The sequence below is a fragment of the Macaca nemestrina genome, chromosome 13 (assembly GCF_043159975.1).
Source record: "Macaca nemestrina isolate mMacNem1 chromosome 13, mMacNem.hap1, whole genome shotgun sequence".
In the NCBI taxonomy this organism is placed as follows: Eukaryota; Metazoa; Chordata; class Mammalia; order Primates; family Cercopithecidae; genus Macaca; species Macaca nemestrina.
In genome coordinates, this window is record NC_092137.1 from 71,401,479 (window position 1) to 71,422,979 (window position 21,501).

At 40.9% G+C, this 21,501-nt stretch overlaps 1 protein-coding gene across 2 annotated transcripts; it reads left to right on the forward strand.

Annotated features, from left to right (window-relative positions):
- Nucleotides 1–55: 55 nt before the first annotated feature.
- On the forward strand, nucleotides 56–20,038 carry LOC105465240 (M-phase phosphoprotein 10). Of its 2 annotated transcripts, none has more exons than XM_011713526.3 (11): nucleotides 56–199; nucleotides 2,938–3,619; nucleotides 3,970–4,127; nucleotides 4,918–5,089; nucleotides 8,749–8,890; nucleotides 10,055–10,122; nucleotides 11,488–11,625; nucleotides 14,710–14,820; nucleotides 18,000–18,107; nucleotides 19,203–19,433; nucleotides 19,852–20,038. In XM_011713526.3, the coding sequence occupies exons 1-11, from the start codon at nucleotides 111–113 to the stop codon at nucleotides 19,999–20,001; spliced, it is 2,049 nt and encodes a 682-aa protein (XP_011711828.2). In that variant the 5' UTR covers nucleotides 56–110; the 3' UTR covers nucleotides 20,002–20,038. The 2 variants fall into 2 exon arrangements, with proteins under 2 accessions (XP_011711828.2, XP_024643578.2); XM_024787810.2 differs by having other exon boundaries at nucleotides 187–279.
- Nucleotides 20,039–21,501: the final 1,463 nt, after the last annotated feature.

Here is a 21,501-nt window from a genome sequence, read left to right on the forward strand (position 1 = left end):
GGAACTTTCGGCTCTGACATCCACGTTGCGCTACGCGCCTGTTTGCCGAGCGGTTTCCGGGCGGCTCCCTTCCCTTGCATGCGGCATTGTGTCGGGAGTTGCTGACAGCCATGGCCCCGCGGGTCTGGCGTCGACGGACCCTGGAGCGGTGTCTGGCAGAAGTCGGCAAAGCCACGGGTCGGCCCGAGTGCTTCCTCACGTAAGTGCGCAGATCCTGGGCTCGGGGTGCGACCGGGGTCTCACGTGGACGCGGGTTGCAAATTGTGGAGCTGGGGTAAGGTAAGGGGAAATATAAATCACTTTTCCCTAAATTTCGGAGTCTGTACTTTCCTAGGCTATCAAAATTTTAAAAATTGTTAACATTTATATAGATGGATCTCTCAATTGAGTGTTACTGAAATCACCCTAACCTCAGTTATTAACGGCTAGAAGCTTCCCTTGGGCTTCTTACGCCCGCATCCCTCTACACACAAACTGTTGGTTTCTCTTTCCTCCAGTGTGCTCCTAAAGCACTCAGTGCTTAGCATACTTTATTGAAAGTACGAACTTGTCACTTGTCTGTCCACCCCCCACAACTAAGCTTCTTGAGAATTAGAACTTTCATGTCTCTTCCCAGCACAAGCGTTTTATATGTATTTTGTTGAAGAATTTAAAATACGATCTATGGGCCGGGCGCGGTGGCTCAAGCCTGTAATCCCAGCACTTTGGGAGGCCGAGGCGGGTGGATCACGAGGTCAGGAGATCGAGACTATCCTGGCTAACATGGTGAAACCCCGTCTCTACTAAAAATACAAAAAACTAGCCGGGCGTGGTGGCGGGCGCCTGTAGTCTCAGCTACTTGGGAGGCTGAGGCGGGAGAACGGCGTGAACCCGGGAGGCGGAGCTTGCAGTGAGCCGAGATCACGCCACTGCACTCCAGCCTGGGAGACACAGCGAGACTCCGTCTCAAAAATAAAATAAAATAAAATAAAATACGATCTATGAAATTATTACTCATTTATATTTCAAACCTCGGCTCACAGCAACTACAGATTTTGCTTAGTTTGAATTCAGTAGCACACAACTGGGATATCCGCACTGTGCAACTTTTAACGATTTTTAAAATTTTGGTACTGTCAAGCATCTCAAATTCACTGCATCCAAAATAGAGCTGTTGTTTCTGTTTAATAGAATTATTGTTTCTGCCCACCCATACTCTGCCATCCCCTGAAGTCCTTTTCCCATGCTCACCTGTCAAGCACGTCCGTGTGAAGAGACCACTAAAACAGGCTTTGTGTGAGCAACAAGGCTGTTTATTCACTTGGGTGCAAGTGGGCTGAGTCCGAAAAGAGAGCGAACGGTGATGGGGAAGAGGTTGCTTTATAGGAGCTGGGTAGGTAATGGAAAATTACAGTAAAAGGTGGTTATCTGTTGTTAGCAGAGGAGGAGGTCACAAGGTACATGGTGGGGAGATCATAAGACTTACTCTCCAGAAGAAGAATATCACAAGGTCCATTGATCAGTTAAGGTAGGGCAGGGACAAGTCACAATGGAGGAATGTTGTAATCTTGGTTAATCAGTTAAGGCAGGAACTGACTGTTTTACTTCTTTGGTGGTTTTTCCGGTGCCCCAGACTTCTTGGCTCCTGCGGGTCACCTGGACGTATATGTGCAGGTCGCAGGGGTTACAATGGCTGAGCTTGGGCTCAGAGGCCTGACACCACCACGCAAGCCTTCCCTATCTCAGTAAATGGCACTTCTGTCTTTCCAGTTTCTCAAACATGAAAGTAGGCTGCTACTTTATTGTCTTCGTTTTTCTCTATTCTGTATCTAATTCCTTAGCAGTCCTGTCAGTTCTACCTCCAAACTAAGCATATTCACTGCTCTAACTCCAGTTTACATCACCATTATCCTTTGCCTGGAATGCTGCATCAATCAACCTTCTAATCACCGTACTTTTCCTCCTCCTCCCTCCTCCCTCCTCCCTTTCTTCTTCCTTCGTGTAAATCATCATTTCATCCCTCTACTTAAAATGTTTTCTCTTTTTTTTTTTTTTTTTTTTGAGACAGTCTCGCTCTGCCGCCCAGGCTGGAGTGCAGTGGCCGGATCTCAGCTCACTGCAAGCTCCGCCTCCCGGGTTCACGCCATTCTCCGGCCTCAGCCTCCCGAGTAGCTGGGACTACAGGCGCCCGCCACCTCGCCGGGCTAGTTTTTTGTATTTTTTAGTAGAGACGGGGTTTCACTGGGTTAGCCAGGATGGTCTCGATCTTCTGACCTTGTGATCCACCCGTCTCGGCCTCCCAAAGTGCTGGGATTACAGGCTTGAGCCACCGCGCCCGGCCTAAAATGTTTTCTGTTTACACTTTAAATGACAAATTCTTACTCCTGAGCCACGCGTAATTTGGCTCCCATCAGTCTCTCCAGCTTCACCTTCTGCCTCCTTCACACTTTAGCCGTGCTTACCTTTTTGTTCCTCAAGCTCACCTCTAGAGGATTTGCATCTTAGAGGATTTCTTCTGCCTGGAATACATGTTTCCCAATCTTTATAAGACCATCTCCTTATCTACAGCTTTCCCCTCAAATGTGGCATCTAAGAGAGGTTTTCCTTGACCACTGTAGCCAAAGCAAATGTTGATCATTGAATGAATAAGTGAATGAATGAATGGAGTTGTATATAATGTAGCAGAATTGATGATTTAAGGCTAATTTACTACATATCTCCAAGCAAATAAATTTGTAGTGGTTTTCCTGCCTAAAATCTATACAGCTGATTCACAGATACTTGGTTGACAGGTTTTATATATCAATGTAGGTCATCAGCTTATATGTTGTTGGGGGCCAGAATCTATACTTACACTTCATTCAAATTTGATTTTACAAAAGAGTTGGGTTTTTAAATTTTATTAAGAGTGCTGTGAAATTATTACCTATGATTCTAAATCTCAATTCCTCCCAATAGGATTCAAGATGGATTGGCATCAAAGTTCACTTCTTTAACAAAAGTGCTTTATGACTTTAATAAAATATTAGAGAATGGTAGGATCCATGGAAGCCGCTTGCAAAAACTTGTGATAGAAAATTTTGATGATGAGCAGATTTGGCAACAACTGGAATTGCAAAATGAACCAATTTTACAATACTTTCAGAATGCAGTTAGTGAAACAATTAATGATGAAGACATCAGTCTTCTCCCAGAGAGTGAAGAACAGGAACGTGAAGAGGATGGTTCAGAGATAGAGGCTGATGACCAGGAGGACCTAGAAGATTTAGAAGAGGAGGAAGAAGTGTCAGACATGGGTGATGATGATCCTGAAGTGGGTGAGAGAACTAAAAACTCGAGCAAATCTGGTCTGAGGAAAAGCCCAGTTTTCAGTGATGAGGATTCTGACCTTGACTTTGATATCAGCAAATTGGAACAGCAGAGCAAGGTGCAACACAAAGGACATGGAAAACCTAGAGAAAAGTCTGTAGTAGATGATAAATTCTTCAAACTCTCCGAAATGGAGGCCTATTTAGAAAACATAGAAAAAGAAGAGGAAGGAAAAGATGATAATGATGATGAGGAGGAAGATATTGATTTTTTTGAAGATATTGATTCTGATGAAGATGAAGGGGGACTGTTTGGAAGTAAAAAACTTAAGGTAAAGTTTTGAGAGAGGAGAGAACACTTTCCTCCTCAAATTAGCTTTCGTTCTCTTTTTCTAGGGGAGATTTAATTGTAGTTAGAAGTTTTAGTGATAAGAAATATTGTGCTCTATCTTATCAGTTACAAATGAATCTTCTTCCGTTCAATTTATGTTCCAGTTGGTCTTACAGTTTTGTGGTAAGTGTTATTAGTTGCCATTTTCATCTAATCACTATTTATTAGTTTAGTTATTAGTTATTAGCTCATAGTGTTATTAAGTCAGAAAGTAATATATACATACAAATCTATGTGCATGTGTTAATATATTTTTCTATTCCTAATTAATAGTTTAAAAAATCTTTTTAGTCAGGTAAAAGTTCCAGAAATCTGAAATACAAAGATTTTTTTGATCCAGTTGAAAGTGATGAAGACACAACAAGTGTTCATGATGATGAGCTGGATTCAAACAAAGATGATGATGAAATTGCTGAAGAGGAAGCAGAAGAACTAAATATTTCGGAAACGTGAGTATTTTGAACCATCCTTTATATTGTAGGCTGGAATTGCCCAATCATGTATGTGTACTCGTAGTTATCAAATGTGTCTGTCTTAAGAAGTTGGATTCTCTAATATCAGATATTCTCAAGATAGCCAGAGGAAAGTCTCTGAATGTAAAGGGACATTAGATATCACTTAATGAAGAAAAATATCACTGGTAGTAGCAATCAAACCTTCCTTACCAGGAACTTTGATTTGGTTTTGTGTCAATAAAATCCTGTTATTTTTGTGAGATAAGAGATTTGTATTGTAGATTGATGAATAATTTATTTTATATATGTTGGACACTTTTTGTTCTGTTTCTTTTTTTTTTTTTTTTGAGACGGAGTCTTGCTCTCTCACCCAGGCTGGAGTGCAGTGGCGCAATCTCCACTCACTGCAAGCTCCGCCTCCCGGGTTCACGCCATTCTCCTGCCTCAGCCTCCCTTTGGGACTACAGATGCCCGCCATCACGCCTGGCTAATTTTTATTTTTTTGTAGTTTTAGTAGAGACGGGGTTTCACTGTGTTGGCCAGGATGGTCTCGATCTCCTGACCTCGTGATCTGCCCGTCTCGGCCTCCCTGTTCTGTTTCTTACATAGCATTTTACCTAAATAATACCTTTTGTTCCTTAATAACTGAATGATTTTGGAAGTTCTGAGTATTTGGTTGCATTAGGTATATAAAAGAAGAACTTTATTAAGGGAAAATTTGTTTCCTTTTGTTTTTCTAATGGAAAGTAGCATATTTTTTTTTGTAAGAGTTTTGGTATTGTAGGGATGAAGATGATGACCTTGAAGAAAATGAAGACGATAAACAACATAAAGAAAGCTTGAAAAGAGTGACCTTTGCTTTACCAGATGACGAGGAAACTGAAGATACAGGTGTTTTAAATGTAAAGAAAAATTCTGATGAAGTTAAATCCTCTTTTGAAAAAAGGCAGGAAAAGGTAATTAGTAATTTATGGAATTTTTAATATACTTGACATTAATCATCCTTTGAAAACTATTAACCATCCTTTGAAAACAGATATCTTGGCCAGGTGCAGTGGCTCACGCCTGTAATCCTAGCACTTTGGCAGTCCGAAGCAAGAGGATCGCTTGAGCTCAGGAGTTCAGAACCAGCCTAGGCAACATAGTGAGACCTTGTCTCTACCAAAAATACAAAAATTATCTGGGCATGGTGATGTGTACCTGTAGTCCAACTACTCTGGTGGCTGAGGCGGGAGGATCACTTGAGCCTAGGAGGTTGATGCTGTGGTGAGCTATGATTGCATCACTGCTCTCTAGACTGGGTGGCAGAGCAAGACCTTGTCTTAAAACAAACAAAAAACCAAAAATCTTCCCATATGGAAAGCATCTGATGAGCAAAAGTCAGTGCCTGCATTTCAGTTTGGGGCCTGTGAGTAAAATAGTTGCTTCTGCTGGGCGCAGTGGCTCACACCTGTAATCCCAGCACTTTGGGAGGCTGAGGCAGGTGGATCACTTCAGTTCAGGAGTTCGAGACCAGCCTAGCTAACATGGTAAAACCTCATCTCTACTTAAAAAAAAAAAAAAAAAAAATAGGCATGGTGGCGGGCACCTGTAATCCCAGCTACTCGGGAGGCTGAGGCAGGAGAATCCCTTGAACCCTGGAGGCAGAGGTTGCAGTGAGCCGAGATGGTGCCACTGGATTCCAGCCTGGGTGGCAGAGTGCGACTCTGACTCAAAAATAAAAAAAATTTTTAAAGATAGTTGTTTTTTCCTTTGTCCCTAATGTCTTTATATATATAGCATGTCTCTCCTGATAAAGCTGTCCTGTGAGCCTCTTAACTGTTTTGACTGCTTTGGAGGATACCGTGTATGTCCTTTTTTTTTTTTTTTTTTTTTTTTTCTTTTTTTTTGAGATGGAGTTTCACTCTTGTCACCCAGGCTGGAGTGCAGTGGCGTGATCTTAGCTCACTGCAACCTCTACCTTTCAGGTTCAAACAGTTCTCCTGCCTCAGCTTCCTGAGTAGTTGGGATTACACCACGCCCAGCTAATTTTTTTGTATTTTTAGTAGAGACAGGGTTTCACCATGTTGGCCAGGCTGGACTGAAACTCCTGACCTCGGGTGATCCACCCGCCTCAGCCTCCCAAAGTGCTGGGATTACAGGTGTGAGTCACTGCGCCCGGCTGACACCACCTGTGTCTTTAAGGTACTCCGCAGATTTTTGTGAGTGCCGAATAGCCAGAATTTTAATTTATACCATTGCAAACATATCTTCAAAGTTGGTAAAAATTGTTTCTTTGTGTCATGATTTCAGACAAGTGAAATTTCATTTAATTTTTGTAGATGTAGTCTGGGTCTAATAATTTGGCTCTATCATTTATTTATCTTAAAATTTTTATCACAATAAAAATGAGAATAGGGCCAGGCACAGTGGCTCACACCTGCACTTTGGGAGGCTGAGGAGGGAGGATTGTTTAGAGCCCAGGAATTCGAGGCCAACCTAGGCAACGGGGCAAAAGCCCATCTCCACTAAAAGTTAAAAAAATCAGCTGGGCATGGTAGTGTGTGCCTATGGTATTTGCTACTCGAGAGGCGGATGGGGGAGGATCTCTGGAGTCCAGCAGTTCAAGGCTGCAGTCGAGATATGATTGCACCACAGCACTCCAGCCTGGGCAACAGAGCTAGAGACTGTGTATAAAAAAAAAAAAAAAAAAAAAAAATGAGAATAGGCAGATAATAAAAGATACCAAGAATATCAAAAGAATTGTTTTTAAAATTTGAGAATCTGAATTAAATCCGTGGTTGTCAGATTGTCCCCAGAAGATAGAGAAATTCTAAGGTAAAAAAAGCACCATTATAAAATATCAATGAGTTAGTGTCCTTCCACCCTACTCCTCCCGCCCTCCCCCAACACATAAAGAAAGAAAGGTTTGGTTTTATTATGAAATTACATCAGACCTTCAAGTTAAGTTTCAGTAAATCACAAATAATTTATTTCAGTTTCCACATATAAAGAATAAAGTAGAACTTTCAAACTTTTTTTTTTTGAAACCGTTAGAACATGAAAACCCAAACCTGACAAAGGTAGCATTAAAACATACGCGCGCGTGCACACACACACACACACACACACACAAATTCACGAACGGGGTTGCAAAAATCCTGCAGCACGGTGGAAGAATTATGCCACACAACTGCATGAACCTTATTCTCTTGAATCAGTATTAGAAAATCTAGTATGATTCCTGACTGCAAGACATTAAGGAGAAAAAAACATGGTCACCTCCATATGTCAGAAAAACATTTGATAAAATTCAGTATTCATTTCTAATTTTTTTTTTACTCCTAGTGGAATACAAATATATCTAAGCCAAAAGCTGCCATCATGCATGATGGGTGAAATTCTAGAAGCATCCCTTTAAGATTAGGAATGAGACAAGATGTCCAGTATTACAGTTACCACTGTTGATTAACATTCTTTTAGACTCATAAGCCAGCGTAACTACAAAAGATAAGGATAAGAGATTAGGAAAACTGCCAGGGGTGGTGGCTCATGCCTATAATCCCAGCACTTTGGGAGACCAAGGTAGGAGGATTGCTTGAGCTCAGGAGTTTGAGACCAGCCTGGGCAACATGGTAAGACCTCGTCTCTACCAAAAATACGAAAATTAGTCAGGCGTGGTTGCACGTGCCTGTGGTCCCAGTTATTTGGGAGTCTGAGGAGAGAGGATTGCTTGAGCCTGGGAGGTGGAGGTTGCAGTGAGCTGAGATCACGCAACTGCTCTCCAGCCTAGGCAACCAAGTGAGACTGTCTCAAAAAAAAAAAAAAAGATTAGGAATGCTGCAGATGTAATTATATTCCACTAGAAGTGAAAAATGAATGCGTTAGTATTTGGAGAGGAAACCGAATGGATAAACTGAATTGATATTAGGAAAATAAGAGAATTCTGTAAGATAGCTGAAAAGGCTGGCATTTTATACACTGAAGTCATCGTTGTTGTCTTTTAGAAGTTAGAGATAATGACCCGGCGTGGTGGCTCACGCCTATAATCCCAGCACTTGGTGAAACTCCGTCTCTACTAAAAAATACAAAAATTAGCTGGGCATGGTGGCACACGCCTGTAATCCCAGCTACTCGGGAGGCTGAGGCAGGAGAATTGCTCAGGAGACGGAGGTTGCAGTGAGCTGAGATAACACCACTCTTCCAGCCTAGGCGACAGAGTGAGACTCTGCCTCAAAAAAATATAAAAAAAGGAGTTAGAATAAGAATTTGAGTTTGGAGTCAAAAGAGTCAGACTCCATCAGATACTAATATTCTAATCAAAGAATTACTTCACTTGCGAATAGATAGATCACTTGAATAAAATAGAGCCCAGAAACAAACCCAAATGCTTCTGGGGAGTTTAGTATATTATAAACATGGCATTTTAAATCAGTGAGGAAAAGAAATTGTTTGCAGCTCACCCCACCATAGGCAGCAGAAATAGGAAGTCATTGACAAAATAAAAAGAGGCAAGAACAGAATTGTAGAACAGTACATTTCTTGCTTTCCCACTTTTTAAAAGTATTTTTTACTTTTACACAAATATAAGTGTAATTTTATTTTCTAAATGTATACTAATTATTTTGTGTCTTAGATGAATGAAAAAATTGCATCTTTAGAAAAAGAGTTGTTAGAAAAAAAGCCGTGGCAGCTTCAGGGGGAAGTGACAGCACAGAAGAGGCCAGAGAACAGCCTCTTGGAGGAGACCCTGCACTTTGACCATGCTGTCCGGATGGGTATGGTGCCCTCTTCTGTAAAGTGGTCATGTCTGTGCTTTTTCCATGGTTCCATTTCATACAAAGATTTGGGGTGATGTTTCTTTTCCCTCAACTTTTTATTTTAAAAATTTGTAAACACATGGCTTGGCACGGCGGCTCTCGCCTGTAATCCCAGCACTTTGGGAAACTGAGGCAGACAGCTCACCTGAGGTCAGGAGTTTGAGACCAGCGTGGCCAACATGGTGAAACCCCATCTCTACTACAAATACAAAAATCAGCTGGGTATGGTGGCAGGTGCCTGTAATCCCATCTACTCGGGAGGCTGAGGCAGGAGAATCCCTTGAACCCGGAAAGGGGAGGTTGCAGTGAGTCAAGGTCATGCCGATGTACTCCAGCCTGGACGATAGAGCAACACTCCGTCAAAAAAGAAAAAAACAACTTATAAACACAGAAAAGTTGAAAAAATATTACAGTGAACATCTATATGCTATTCAACTGGATTCACCAGTTACCATTTTGTCGTATCTACTTTCTCTCCTCAGCATATGTAAGAATGTATATGTGCCCCTTTTTTAAGTAAGTTGCCAGTCTCATGGCACTTCACTTTTAAGTGCTTTTGCAGGTATCTTCTAAGAACTAGGACATTCTCCTATATAATCACAATACCATTAATCCACCCCAAAAATTTAACATCAGTACACTGATGATACCTAATATATAGTTTTTAATCAAGTTTTTTGCAGTAATCTGTTGCAAAGGCTTGCATCCTGTCATGGTCCACTGATTAAATTTTGAACTCCAACCTGAAACCGTGGTCATCTCATTGACTTTTTTCTTGTACCCATTAAGTCAAAATGAGTTTTCATTTTATTTCAATGGAAGAGAGAATGGAAAAGAGGGGAAGAGTCCTTGGGTACCTTGGATAAAGTATTAGCACTTACTACCATATGTATCCTAGTTTTGTGGTTTTCAAACTTCAGGGAGTATCACAAGGCTTATTAAAGCACAGATAGCTGTCCCTCTTCCCCACTTTCTGATTCAGGAGGTATGGGGGTGGCCCAGGAATTTGCATTTCTAACAAGTTCCCACGTGTTGCTGATGCTGTGGGTCCAAGGACTGCAATGTGAGAATCAGTGGTCTAGTGGATATCTACCTAATGAATAAATGTTGTATTTCCTTTAGCACCTGTGATTACAGAGGAAACCACCCTTCAACTGGAAGATATCATTAAACAGAGGATAAGAGATCAGGTCAGTAAGAATTAAATTTAACTTAATTGAAATGTCACTGAAATTTTTAGGAATAATGTGAGAGTACTTTGAGAGTGGGACTATTGCTTTTTATTTTCACTTAATGTTCACAAACCTTAAATCTAGGCTACCTAGTCAGCTTTTGTTGTGTGAGGTGCTGCTCTTTAGTAGTACCTAGGAAAGACGAGTATTGTGCCTGAGAGGAGCCAGAAGCCATTAGTCTTGCTGACCTTTTGGGCGGTGCTTAATGAAGCTGGTGGCTGACCTGTGGTGGTTGCACCCAGAACCCTTGGCTTAGGCACAGTATCTGGTGTGGCACATTACTCAGTATATATGTCTTAGTCTTTTTCCTGTTGCTTATAACAGAATATCTGAAACTGGGTGACTTATAAAGAAAAAGAATACAGTTGTGGAGGCCGAGGAGTCCAAGGTGGAGGAGCCTTCTTATCAGAGGGGATTCTGCAGAGTCCCAAGGTGGTGCAGGGCATCACATGGTGAAAGGGCTGAGCATGCTAAGATGCTGGCTCAGGTGTCTCTTGCTCTTCTTAAGAGCCACCATTCCCCCACCAATGATAACCCATTAATCCATAAATGCAACTGCCATTCATGAGGGCAGAACCCTGGTGATCCAGTCATGTCCTAGAAGGCCCCACATCTCAGTTTTGCCACATCAGGGATTAAGTTTCAAAATGAATTTTGGAGGGGACATTCAAACCCTAACATTTGTGGTAGTACTACAATTTAAAACCATTTCTCAATGGTGTATTTTTTTCAAATGTTAAAAACCTAGTGGTTTTTGTTAAAGAATTGATATGATTTTGTAAACTTAGAATAAATCTTAGATATATAGCATGTATAGTAAGAAATGGCTTTATAACATGTGTATAATGTTTGCCTACACTTGTAGGTCTAAAATAGAGTTTGAAGGGTGAGTATCATGTGCAGAACATCTTAAAATTTGAAATGAAATGTGATAAACTAACTCAAGGCTTGACTTTTAAACAAACTGTGTTGGGGAAATGTGGAATTAAAGTTGGTAATGAGGAAGGAAGACTCATTTAAAACAAAAAACAGAAAAAGATATTTGAGTACTGCCACCTTTGCTTTCCAAATGTTTATTCTTTGTGACTTGAATAGTTATTTCAGAAGTTGAAAATTTTCTTTTTGCTATAATTTGCTTACTCTGGAATAATGAGTAATAATAAATATAACTGATATATTTATAATAATTTATTAATATATTAATGATAATTTATTAATATATTGATAATATTTATTATAACAATATTCCAGAGGAAGATTCTTAAGTGAACCTAGAAATAAATTGTAGGTTTTGTTATGTTCTACCTGCCCTTTATGTTTCAGGCTTGGGATGATGTAGTACGTAAAGAAAAACCTAAAGAGGATGCATATGAATATAAAAAGCGTTTAACCTTAGACCATGAGAAGAGTAAATTGAGCCTTGCTGAAATTTATGAACAGGAGTACATCAAACTCAACCAGGTGAGGAAGCCTGTAAGGCAAAACCGTTATTATTAAAGAAATAGAAGTAGAGATCTAGGCTTTTTGTGACTGTTGAAAACATGAAATGGAAATCTTGAGCTCTTCAGCTACATCATTTAAGTATAAGACAGAGCATGCTAGGTCTAATATTCCCGCTTTATGTGAGGGGTTGCGGGGGTTGCTTTGCAATTAGGCTTTGGTCACCTGATACTTTTACAACTAATTATTAGCTTTCCAGCAATTATTATGGTGGTGTTACAACTTTAAAACCATTTCTCATTGATATTTTGAAGTAACTAACATATTTTACATGATTATAAATTCATTGTGATTTTTAGGTCTATTTTTTCTTTCACTTAACTAAAATCTCTGGGCTGGGTGTAGCGACACATACCTATAATCCCAGCACTTGGGAGGCTGAGGCGGGCGGATTGCTTGAGGTCAGGAGTTTGAGACCTGTCTGGCCAACATGGTGAAACCCCGTCTCTGCTAAAAATATGAAAAAATTAGACAGGTGTGGTGGCGTGTGCCTGTAATCCCAGTTACTTGGGAAGCTGAGGCAGGAGAATTGCTTGAACTAGGGAAGTGGAGGTTGCAGTGAGCCGAGATCACATCATTGCTCTCCAGCCTGGGCGACAGAGCGAGACTCCATCTCAAAAAAAAAAAAAAAAAAAAAAAGAAAAGAAATCTCTGGTTAAATAATAGGACAAGGTCATATTCCTAGGAATATTGTATGCTGATATAATGATCGAATTATTCCTTCACATTTGATTTAGTGGGAATGTGGTTAATATGTACTTAGGGATCAGATGGCATTTTTTTCCTGCAAAAGCCATTTATGATTCCCAACAGATTTTGTTAATGAATGCCCTTCAGTTAGCAACAGCAAATTGCCCTGATGCCACTGTGAAATTGAAGAACTGAGAAGATTTGAATTAAAATTCTTCCTGGCTGCTTTGCAATCCAAGGTGGTAGCTGAAGGAGGATGTGTACAGTTTCATTTGAATCTTTGAGGAGATTCAGTAGATACAGAAAGTATTTGGTGACCACGAGAGTTAAAAATTATATATGTAATGCAATAGTTTATGCTAGCTCTAAATGTTAGTTTCGTTTCTCTCTTAGGAGTCAACAAGCCAGTTCAGAAGTTTTTGAGGATGGACTTGGAGTTCTAGTAGCTAGGCTAATTCTGGAAGTGAAATGATGGTAAACAGCACATGTAGGAGCTTTTACTTACAGTTGTGTATATAAAGTGGCTCAGAAAAATGCTAATAGCAAATATACAGCTACATATTTGATTTTACAACTATTGTTACCTAGAATGAGGTGAAAGGACATGTTTAGGATTTTTTAAAGTGTGAGGTAAGTTACAATAGTAAGAAGCGATAGTAGCGTGATGCCTGACCATGGCTGGAAGGTGGGTGCTGATGATGGACATTGGAACCAGACCTGGATGCATCTTTGTCATCAGGATCAGGAGGCAAAGAGCCTATCTTTTCCTAGTTCTGCTGGTTGTTTTTTTTTTTTTTTTTTTTTTGGGTCTTAATAACAAAAAACAAAAAGCCCTCTTAGGCATTTAGAATAAGCATTTGGGGCCAAAGGGGACAGAGAGAGAAGCATGAAATTTACTTTTTCTCTTCAATAAAATTAACATTGCTGTCAGTTTTTTCAATGTGATTTGTCAGAATAAATCTTTAACACATTACATGTAAATAAAAGAAAAAAAAGTCCCTATCATCCAAATGGATATTTGGATAATTTTATGAAGTTTATATTAACACTTCTTTTTTTTCTTTTTTCTTTTTTTTTTTTTTTCGAGACAATCTTGCTCTGTCACCAGGCTGGAGTACAGTGGCGCGATCTAGGCTCACTGCAACCTCTGCCGCTCAGGTCCAAGTGATTCCCCTGCCTCAGCCTCCTGAGTAACTGGGATTACAGGTGCACACCACCAAGCCTGGCTATTTTTTTGTATTTTAGTAGAGACGGGGTTTCATTATGTTGGCCAGGATGGTCTCGATCTCCTGACCTCATGATCTGCCCGCCTCAGCCTCCCAAAGTGCTGAGATTACAGACATGAGCCACTGTGCCCAGCCAGCCACCGTGCTGGGCCTTTTTTTTTCTTTTTAATTGATGTGAGATTTATATAACATAAAATTAACCACTTAAGTGAACAAATTTGGAGCATTTAGGACAGTGTTATGTAACTACTAACTGTATCTCGTTCTAAAACATTTTTATCAGCCCACAATAAAGCCCCATATGCATTAAGCAGTTGCTACCCTTTCCTCACTTGTCCCAGCCCCAACAAACCCCAGTCTGCATTCTATCTCTGTGGATTTGCCTATTTTGGAACCATACCATATGTGGCCTTCCATTTCTGACAACTCATTGAGCGTCGTGTTTTCAAGACTGGCATTTGTCAGTGCTTCATTTCTTTTTTATGGTTGCACAGTATTCCATTATGTGTGTGTACCACAGTTTACCTGCTCATCCACTGATGGACATTCAGGCTGTTTCCATCTGTTGACTGTTAATAGTGCCGTGTACATGTATTTGTTTGAGTATCTGTTTTTAATTCTCTTGGTTGTACACCCAGGAGTGGCATTGCTGGGTCAGATGGTAATTCTCTGTGTAGCTTTTTGAAGACCTGCCAAGCTTGTTGCCACTGTGACCGCATGATTTTACATTCCTACCTATCAATAATGCACAAAGGTTCCAGTTTCTTCATCCTTGCCAACACTTGTTATCACTTGCTATTTTCCTTAAAAAAACAAAACAAAACAAAACTGTAGCTATCTTAGGAGGAATAGCTTAATTTTTGACAGAAGTAAATACCAAGGTTGTTAAATTTTTAAGTTCTGAATATTAGAGGTAATGGTTACTGTAGCTCCTAAAATGCACATCACATCTCTGGAAGGTGCTGGAACCCTCATGGTACTGCTGCTTTTAATTTTGCTTTTGGAATGTTTCCTTGTAGCTGAAGCTTTGGTGATGAGAAGTTGAGAATACCCTCATTGACCTTTAGTGTTTTGTCCTGTGATATATATCAAGTCTCTTAGTTTGACATTGTTGAACTTATTTCCTAAGCAAAAAACAGCAGAAGAAGAAAATCCAGAGCATGTAGAAATTCAGAAGATGATGGATTCCCTCTTCTTAAAATTGGATGCCCTCTCAAACTTCCACTTTATCCCTAAACCGGTAAGTGTGTTAACAGTTCAGTGTGTAGCTAGAGCAGGGTGACCTTCATAGCTTTGATCCTTTGTGAGACTAGCTCTTTATTTTGTTTCAGGATACAAACTTGTAGTAATTTCCTGTAAATTCCAGGCAGGGTCTCCATGAGGAAGGCTCAGTTCTGGTTCCATGACAGTTCTGGCTCTACCCAGATCTTCAGTGAGCCCCTGCCAGCTGGGGCTAGCATGGTCAGGCATCCCACTACTACTGCCTCTTACTATTTTAACTTACCTCACACTTTAAAAGACCCTCAGCCATAGCCACAGGGGCTCCTCCCTTCTCTACCCTCTCAGTCTTACTGCATTTTCATTGTATAATGGGTTTGGAGACGTATGGATATCTATACCCAGCATTTATGGAGTATCTGCTATGTGTCATATTACATACATTAATAATATGTATGTGTCTTTACATACATTAACACTTAATGCACACAACACTGAGGCAGGTACTATAGTTTCCATTTCTCAGGGGAGAAAACCAAGGTTTAGGAGGTGGGAGGGTGAGAACTAACTCTGGGCCCATGCTGTCTCCGCTGCATGATGTTCCCTCACCAGGCCCAACCCTCTCAAATGCTCCTCCCCTGTCTGTCTGTCACCCAGACTTGGCTCTACCTGTCTACTCCTTGGAGCCTCATCTACTCACCAGCTTCTGTGAACCCATAAAACATGCTTGTACCATCCTTTGGTACTTGTTCACATGTTGCCCTTTGGTGCCTGTGTTGTTGTCTGAAATGGAATATCATGAATTAAGGACTAGTCTAGAAGTCAGAACCTGAGTTGAGTTCTGCTCCTAACTGACTTTATGATACAGGCAATCACTTCACGTTTCATCTGTACAGAAGAGCTAATCTCCAAGATCCTTTCTTATTAGTTGATGGCTAGGTGATTTTTTCCCATGCAGATATTTTGTCTTCGCAGACAATAAGCTTTTTACCTGTTTTGTTTGTTTTTTTTGGTGTATATGTATGCTTTTAATCCAGTTGTAATTACATGCTAGTAAGTTTTTGATGGCAGGAGCCATCTTTAGATTCCCAAAGTCCCTACTCTGGGTTGTGTGAAATAAACAGGTGAAGAGATGAGTGGAATTTCTCAACTCCTCTTGTCCAGCAGGTCTTACTGAGGTGAAGGATGTGGGCCCTTTCTGGGCCTTACCTGTGTAATCTGGCTCTTCCCACCCCTTTGGTCTCCCTTGGCTCGCTACCCCCACCCGCACTGATCTTCTGATTCCTTCAGCAGGCCAAGTCCCTTGCGCTTTCTCGCTGTGCTCTTCCCCCGGCCCAGTAGGCTGCACTTCCTTTTTGGCAAGGCTGGCTCCTTATTGCCCAGGCTAGACGCCTTCCCCTCCTTGCAGATGTTCCTTGGCTCCCTACCTAGGGTAGACTGCCCTTCCCGCCTTGCTGCATGTCTCACCACTCGGCTCCTTTTCCTCATAGTTGCATTGCACATTTGCAGGCATTCGCTAGTTGTTCATTGCTCTCTACTTGTCTTCAGGCAGCACAAAATGCATCTACTGTTCCACTCTGTTCCTTGCACTAGCTAGGATCTAATGCAGGGAAGCAGTTAGACATTCCTTGGAATATTGGGAAGTGAAGGAGAAGTGAATGTATTTGTGTCTATGTGCCCCAAATGAAAAGCCTTTCTTTTTTCCCATAAGAAATGTAGAATTGCTAGTGTAGGTTCTCTTTGATACTACTTTTTTCATGTTCTGGTTGGTATTTCACACACCATCTCTGTAGACTCCATTTACCAATCACAGCTATCATTTTTTGTGGCTTTTTTTTTTTTTCCTTTTTTTTCTTTTTTTTTTTTTTTGAGACAATCTCACTCTATTGCCCAGGCTGGAGTGCACAATCTTGGCTCACTGCAACCTCTATCTCCTGAGTTTAAGCAATTCTCCTGCCTCAGCCTCTCGAGTAGCCGGGGCTACAGGCATGCACCACCATGCCCAGCTAATTTCTTAGTATTTTTAGTAGAGACGGGGTTTCACCATGTTGGCCAGGCTGGTCTCAAACTCCTAACCTCAAATGATCCGCCCGCCTCGGCCTCCCAAAGTGCTGGGATTACAGGTGTGAGCCACTGTGCCCAGCCTTTTGTGGCTTTTTGGACTGTCTTCTTTTTCTCCGTATTTCTCTTTAAATGCTAGAATGGAATACAGTGTTTTTAGTAACAGCTGAATGGTGGTCCAGTAGAAGAAATGATTTCTTTCACACTCTCATTTTTCTCTCACTTAGAATCCAGGATCCTATTATGTTTATGGCTTTTGTTCTTTGTGAAGTTTCCTTGAGCAAATAGCTCCATGGACAGGATGGTGATGAGGAAGAAAGAATACTAATGTCATTGCAGTACATAGTCACCATTTTAATCACAGGATCAGTATGAAACCTGTTTTAATTACTGGATTTCTTGGGTAGTTCTTTCAAAAAAAGGCAAAAATCTGAAGCAGATGGTCCTTCAATTAACATTGCATCCTTTCCCCCTTTTTGTAATTGATAGCTTTGATTTATTTTGATACTGTTTTAGTTTTTCAAAATAGTTCAGTATTATTTCATATTTATGTTTATGGAGATGTTTTCAGCAGTTGAAAGATGAGGAAATTTATCAGTCGTCTGGTTTTGACTCTTGTTCCCATAAACGTCTTTCCTTGCATCTTTTTCCATATACTTCTTAGAGCTAGCGTTTTTTTCTGTAAGCAAAGTCAAGATAATAGAAATCAGCAAATCTTACCAAACAGCATTAATGGTTGTTTGAGAATGTCCACATGCATGGTAGATAGGAATAGTAGAGGAAGAGATGGAAGAACTGATGTTTGAAGATGGCAGAAATGTTATGGAAAAATGTAGAAATATGTGCTGTTGGAATGGTTTTGAGACGGAAAACCCTAAAATACCCAGGTCTCTGGGATCCTGAAGCAGTGCCGCCCCTTAGCACTGCCGTCATGCCAGTCCACTTAGGACTTTGGCTGTTACCATATCTAACGTTTTAAATAGTCTCCATTAGGTTTGCTGACTTTCAAGCAAGTGAAAAAAAAGATAATCTCCATAAAGTATTTTATACATTATACTTTAAGTTACTAGGTTCACAGTTCACACATTTTGTGCGAGAGTCCCTTCTGGCTTCCCATTGAATATATTATCTCTTTTCTAGCCTGTACCAGAGATTAAAGTTGTGTCAAATCTGCCAGCCATAACTATGGAGGAAGTAGCCCCAGTGAGTGTTAGCGATGCAGCTCTCCTGGCCCCAGAGGAGATCAAGGTAAGAAGCCAGTATTGAAACCTTAAATGTCTGTTACAAGTTAGTTGATTTTAGCCGGACTCCATTTATTTAATGTCATTTGTCTTGCATTTGTAGTTCTTATTCCAGTGTATCTCAGCAGTTTCTAAGTATAAGCAAACTAGTAATGTTACAATATTCAAATACCAGTGTCCTATATTGTGGCTTTATTATGAGGTACAGTTTGAGAGTTACCATAAGAGCAGTTTTAAAATAGCTAGTATCAATATCTTGTTATAATCCAATCCAAATACTAGCAGTGCTACTAAGTTTAAAACAAATTGCTTGCATTGCGTATATACTAGCAATAGTTTAGTATCAGCATTTCCCCCTTATGTTATTTGTGTAATGCTAATTAGTAATGGAATCTGAATCTAGAATTGAGCATTTGGTTATCAAATGCAACAATCGCTGCCATGTGAACACTGAAGCTCATGCCTCACATAGTAATAATGGTTTCTGCCAGGTGCTCATCTTCCTGGCTGGCTTAGCAGCAGGGCCTTCCTTGTCCCTCCTCACTTGATTTGCTACACCTACACTCACCCCTTCTGTCTGAGCCTCTGCCACTTCAGTGCTGGTGACAGCCCTGGCAGGATAGGCTGGCAGCTGAGGAGAAAAGAGATAAAATTGATCCTCACTAGAGAGATGTTTCCCTTCCCTTCCTCAGTCCCTTGGTCTCTGCCCTCTGTTCTCAGTCCAGTTGCTGTCATTAGCAGCTCAGAGCTGAGGCTGCCTCTGGCATGTCCCTGAAGCCCATTGGAATCTAAATGCTGTGGAGGGCTGGCTCCTCTTGTGCTGATAGGTTGAAAACCCAACTCTCCATGTTGCCTTCTTGTGAATTAGTTTGGGAACTGAATCGTCACTATAAGAGTCTGTGCTGTCAAAGAATGCATTTCAGGTTTTAAAGAACTGAGTTACCAGTGCTCACTGGAATGTAGGTGGGGATTGCTCTGCATCTTCGTGCACTTGGCCACAGACGCACAGCCTGCTCCCTAGCTACCCTGCAGTTTCTTCCATTCCAGTTTCCTAGTTGTTAAACTTGATTAACAAATATGTTGGTGGTTATTTTTTTAATAGGAGAAAAATAAAGCTGGAGATATAAAAACAGCTGCTGAAAAAACAGCTACAGACAAGAAACGAGAGCGAAGGAAAAAGAAATATCAAAAGCGTATGAAAATAAAAGAAAAGGAGAAGCGGAGAAAACTGCTTGAAAAGAGCAGTGTAGATCAAGCAGGGAAATACAGCAAAGCAGTAGCTTCGGAGAAGTTAAAACAGCTGACCAAAACTGGCAAAGCCTCCTTCATAAAGGTAAGGACAAGGGAAAGAAAATTGCTCAAGGGGACCTTTGTGGGGGAAGTGGATAGCAAGCACTGGGTGACTGGAATGTCTGAGCCAGCCGACAGCCCACCTGCGGGATGGAGGCGCGTGATGCTGACCGGCTGGAATCGCAACCTTTAATGTTCTGGGGTTTTTCATGTAGGGTCCTCACAATAACCTGGGTACTGGCAGCAGTTTGTCTTTCACTCCTTTCTCTCTTAGATTATAAGAACGTTGTTGTAGCAGTATGGAATACCTCTATGCTAACTGATTTAGTTTTCTTTAATTCTAGTCCTTTTTTTTCATATTTATGGTTGTATATGTTGTTGTAATGGTGATGTACTATTTTTGGCTTTTTTCACTTATAAGTACATTTTACAGCATAAGCATGTGTTGTTTTTAATTGCAGGATGAAGGTAAAGACAAAGCCTTAAAGTCCTCTCAAGCATTCTTTTCTAAATTACAAGATCAAGTAAAAATGCAAATCAATGATGCAAAGAAAGCAGAAAAGAAAAAGAAGAAAAGACAGGATATTTCTGTTCATAAATTAAAACTGTAATATATTTTGAATATAATGTAAATATGAATGTGTAAGCTTATGTTGTGTCATTGTTCTGTTTTATAATACAATTCTTGAGAACCTTTCTTTGCATTGGTGACAGATATTTGAGAGTTCCATAGTGTGAAAAGACAAACTCCTGACTATTTGCAAAGCCCTTCCGGTTTCCATTGGTGTGAAGCAGCACCTGGCTCCTCCCTAGACCCTTCCTATTCAGGCACTGCCTGAGCTGATCCTGCTGTGCTCTTGCCATGGCCCAGGCCTGTGTGAGGGCCAGGCCAGCTTGTCCATATGGGCTGGTGTGCAAGCACTGGCCTGCAGACTGAGAAGAGGACAGAGCCAGCCAACCCCCTCACAAGCAGCTGTCTACAGCAGAAGTCCTCACTCTTTGGGCTCTTAATTTCCTTCTCCCATTGCCCTGTCATTTCATAAAACAGTAGCATTTTCATGCCTGTGCCTTACTTCCTTCCCCTTTGGGAAATGATCTCATGTCATCTGAACAAAGGTTTAATGTAGGCTGTAGAGCCCTATCCACAGTCAGCTGCAGAGGACAGGTATGATGGAGAAGTGAATCTAGAAGCAATAGAAGCTCAATACAGCCAGGAATGTAAACTGTAGTCTGTAGAGTGTTCTGTGACCACCAGGTGCTCATTGTTTCAACCTCCCCATCCAGGGAAAAATGCCTTTTGTCTAATAGGCTCTCATATTGATTTGATGGAAATGCAGTAAGCCTTAGTCCAGATGGGTAGAGAATGTGGACTAAGATTCCACCAAAGCAACAGGTAAAGCCCTTCTGATTTTTTATCTACAAGGGGTCAATCAGTGGTCAAGAAGAGCCCGTGGAAGTTTGCAGTCTGCATTCCTGTTACTGCAGAAGATGGCTACAGCAGGGTAGAGCTAAGCTGTATGGGGCTAAATTAAGCACTGGCTTTTGTCCATTTGTGCTGCTGTAACAGAATACCTGAGACTGCGTCATTTATAAACAACAGAAACATTTCCTGCGGTTCTGGAGGCTGGGAGATCTGAGATGAAGGTGCTGGCAAATTGAGTGGTAAAAGCTGCTCTGCTTCAAGGTGGTACCTTGTTATGTTCTCACTTGGCAGAAGGTGGAAGGACAAAAAGCCACCACTCCATCAGTCTTTTTATAAGGATGCTGATCCCATCCGTGAGGGCTCTGCCTTCAAGACTTAATCATCTAAAGGTCCTACTTTTTAATATCTCATTGGCCATTAAGTTTCGGCACGTGAATTTTGAAGGACACATTCAGATCATAGCATAGCATTCCACCCCTGGTTTCTCAAATTCACGTTCTTAACACGTTCATTCCATTTAAGTCCAAAGTCTCCTGTAAACGTGGGTAAGACCAACTCAAGGTGTGATTCATCCTGAGCCAAATTTCCCTCCAGCTGTCAAACAAATTACATGCTTCCAGAATACAACGGTGGAATGGGCATAGGATAGATACTCCCATTTAAAAGGGACAAATAGGAAAGAAGAAGT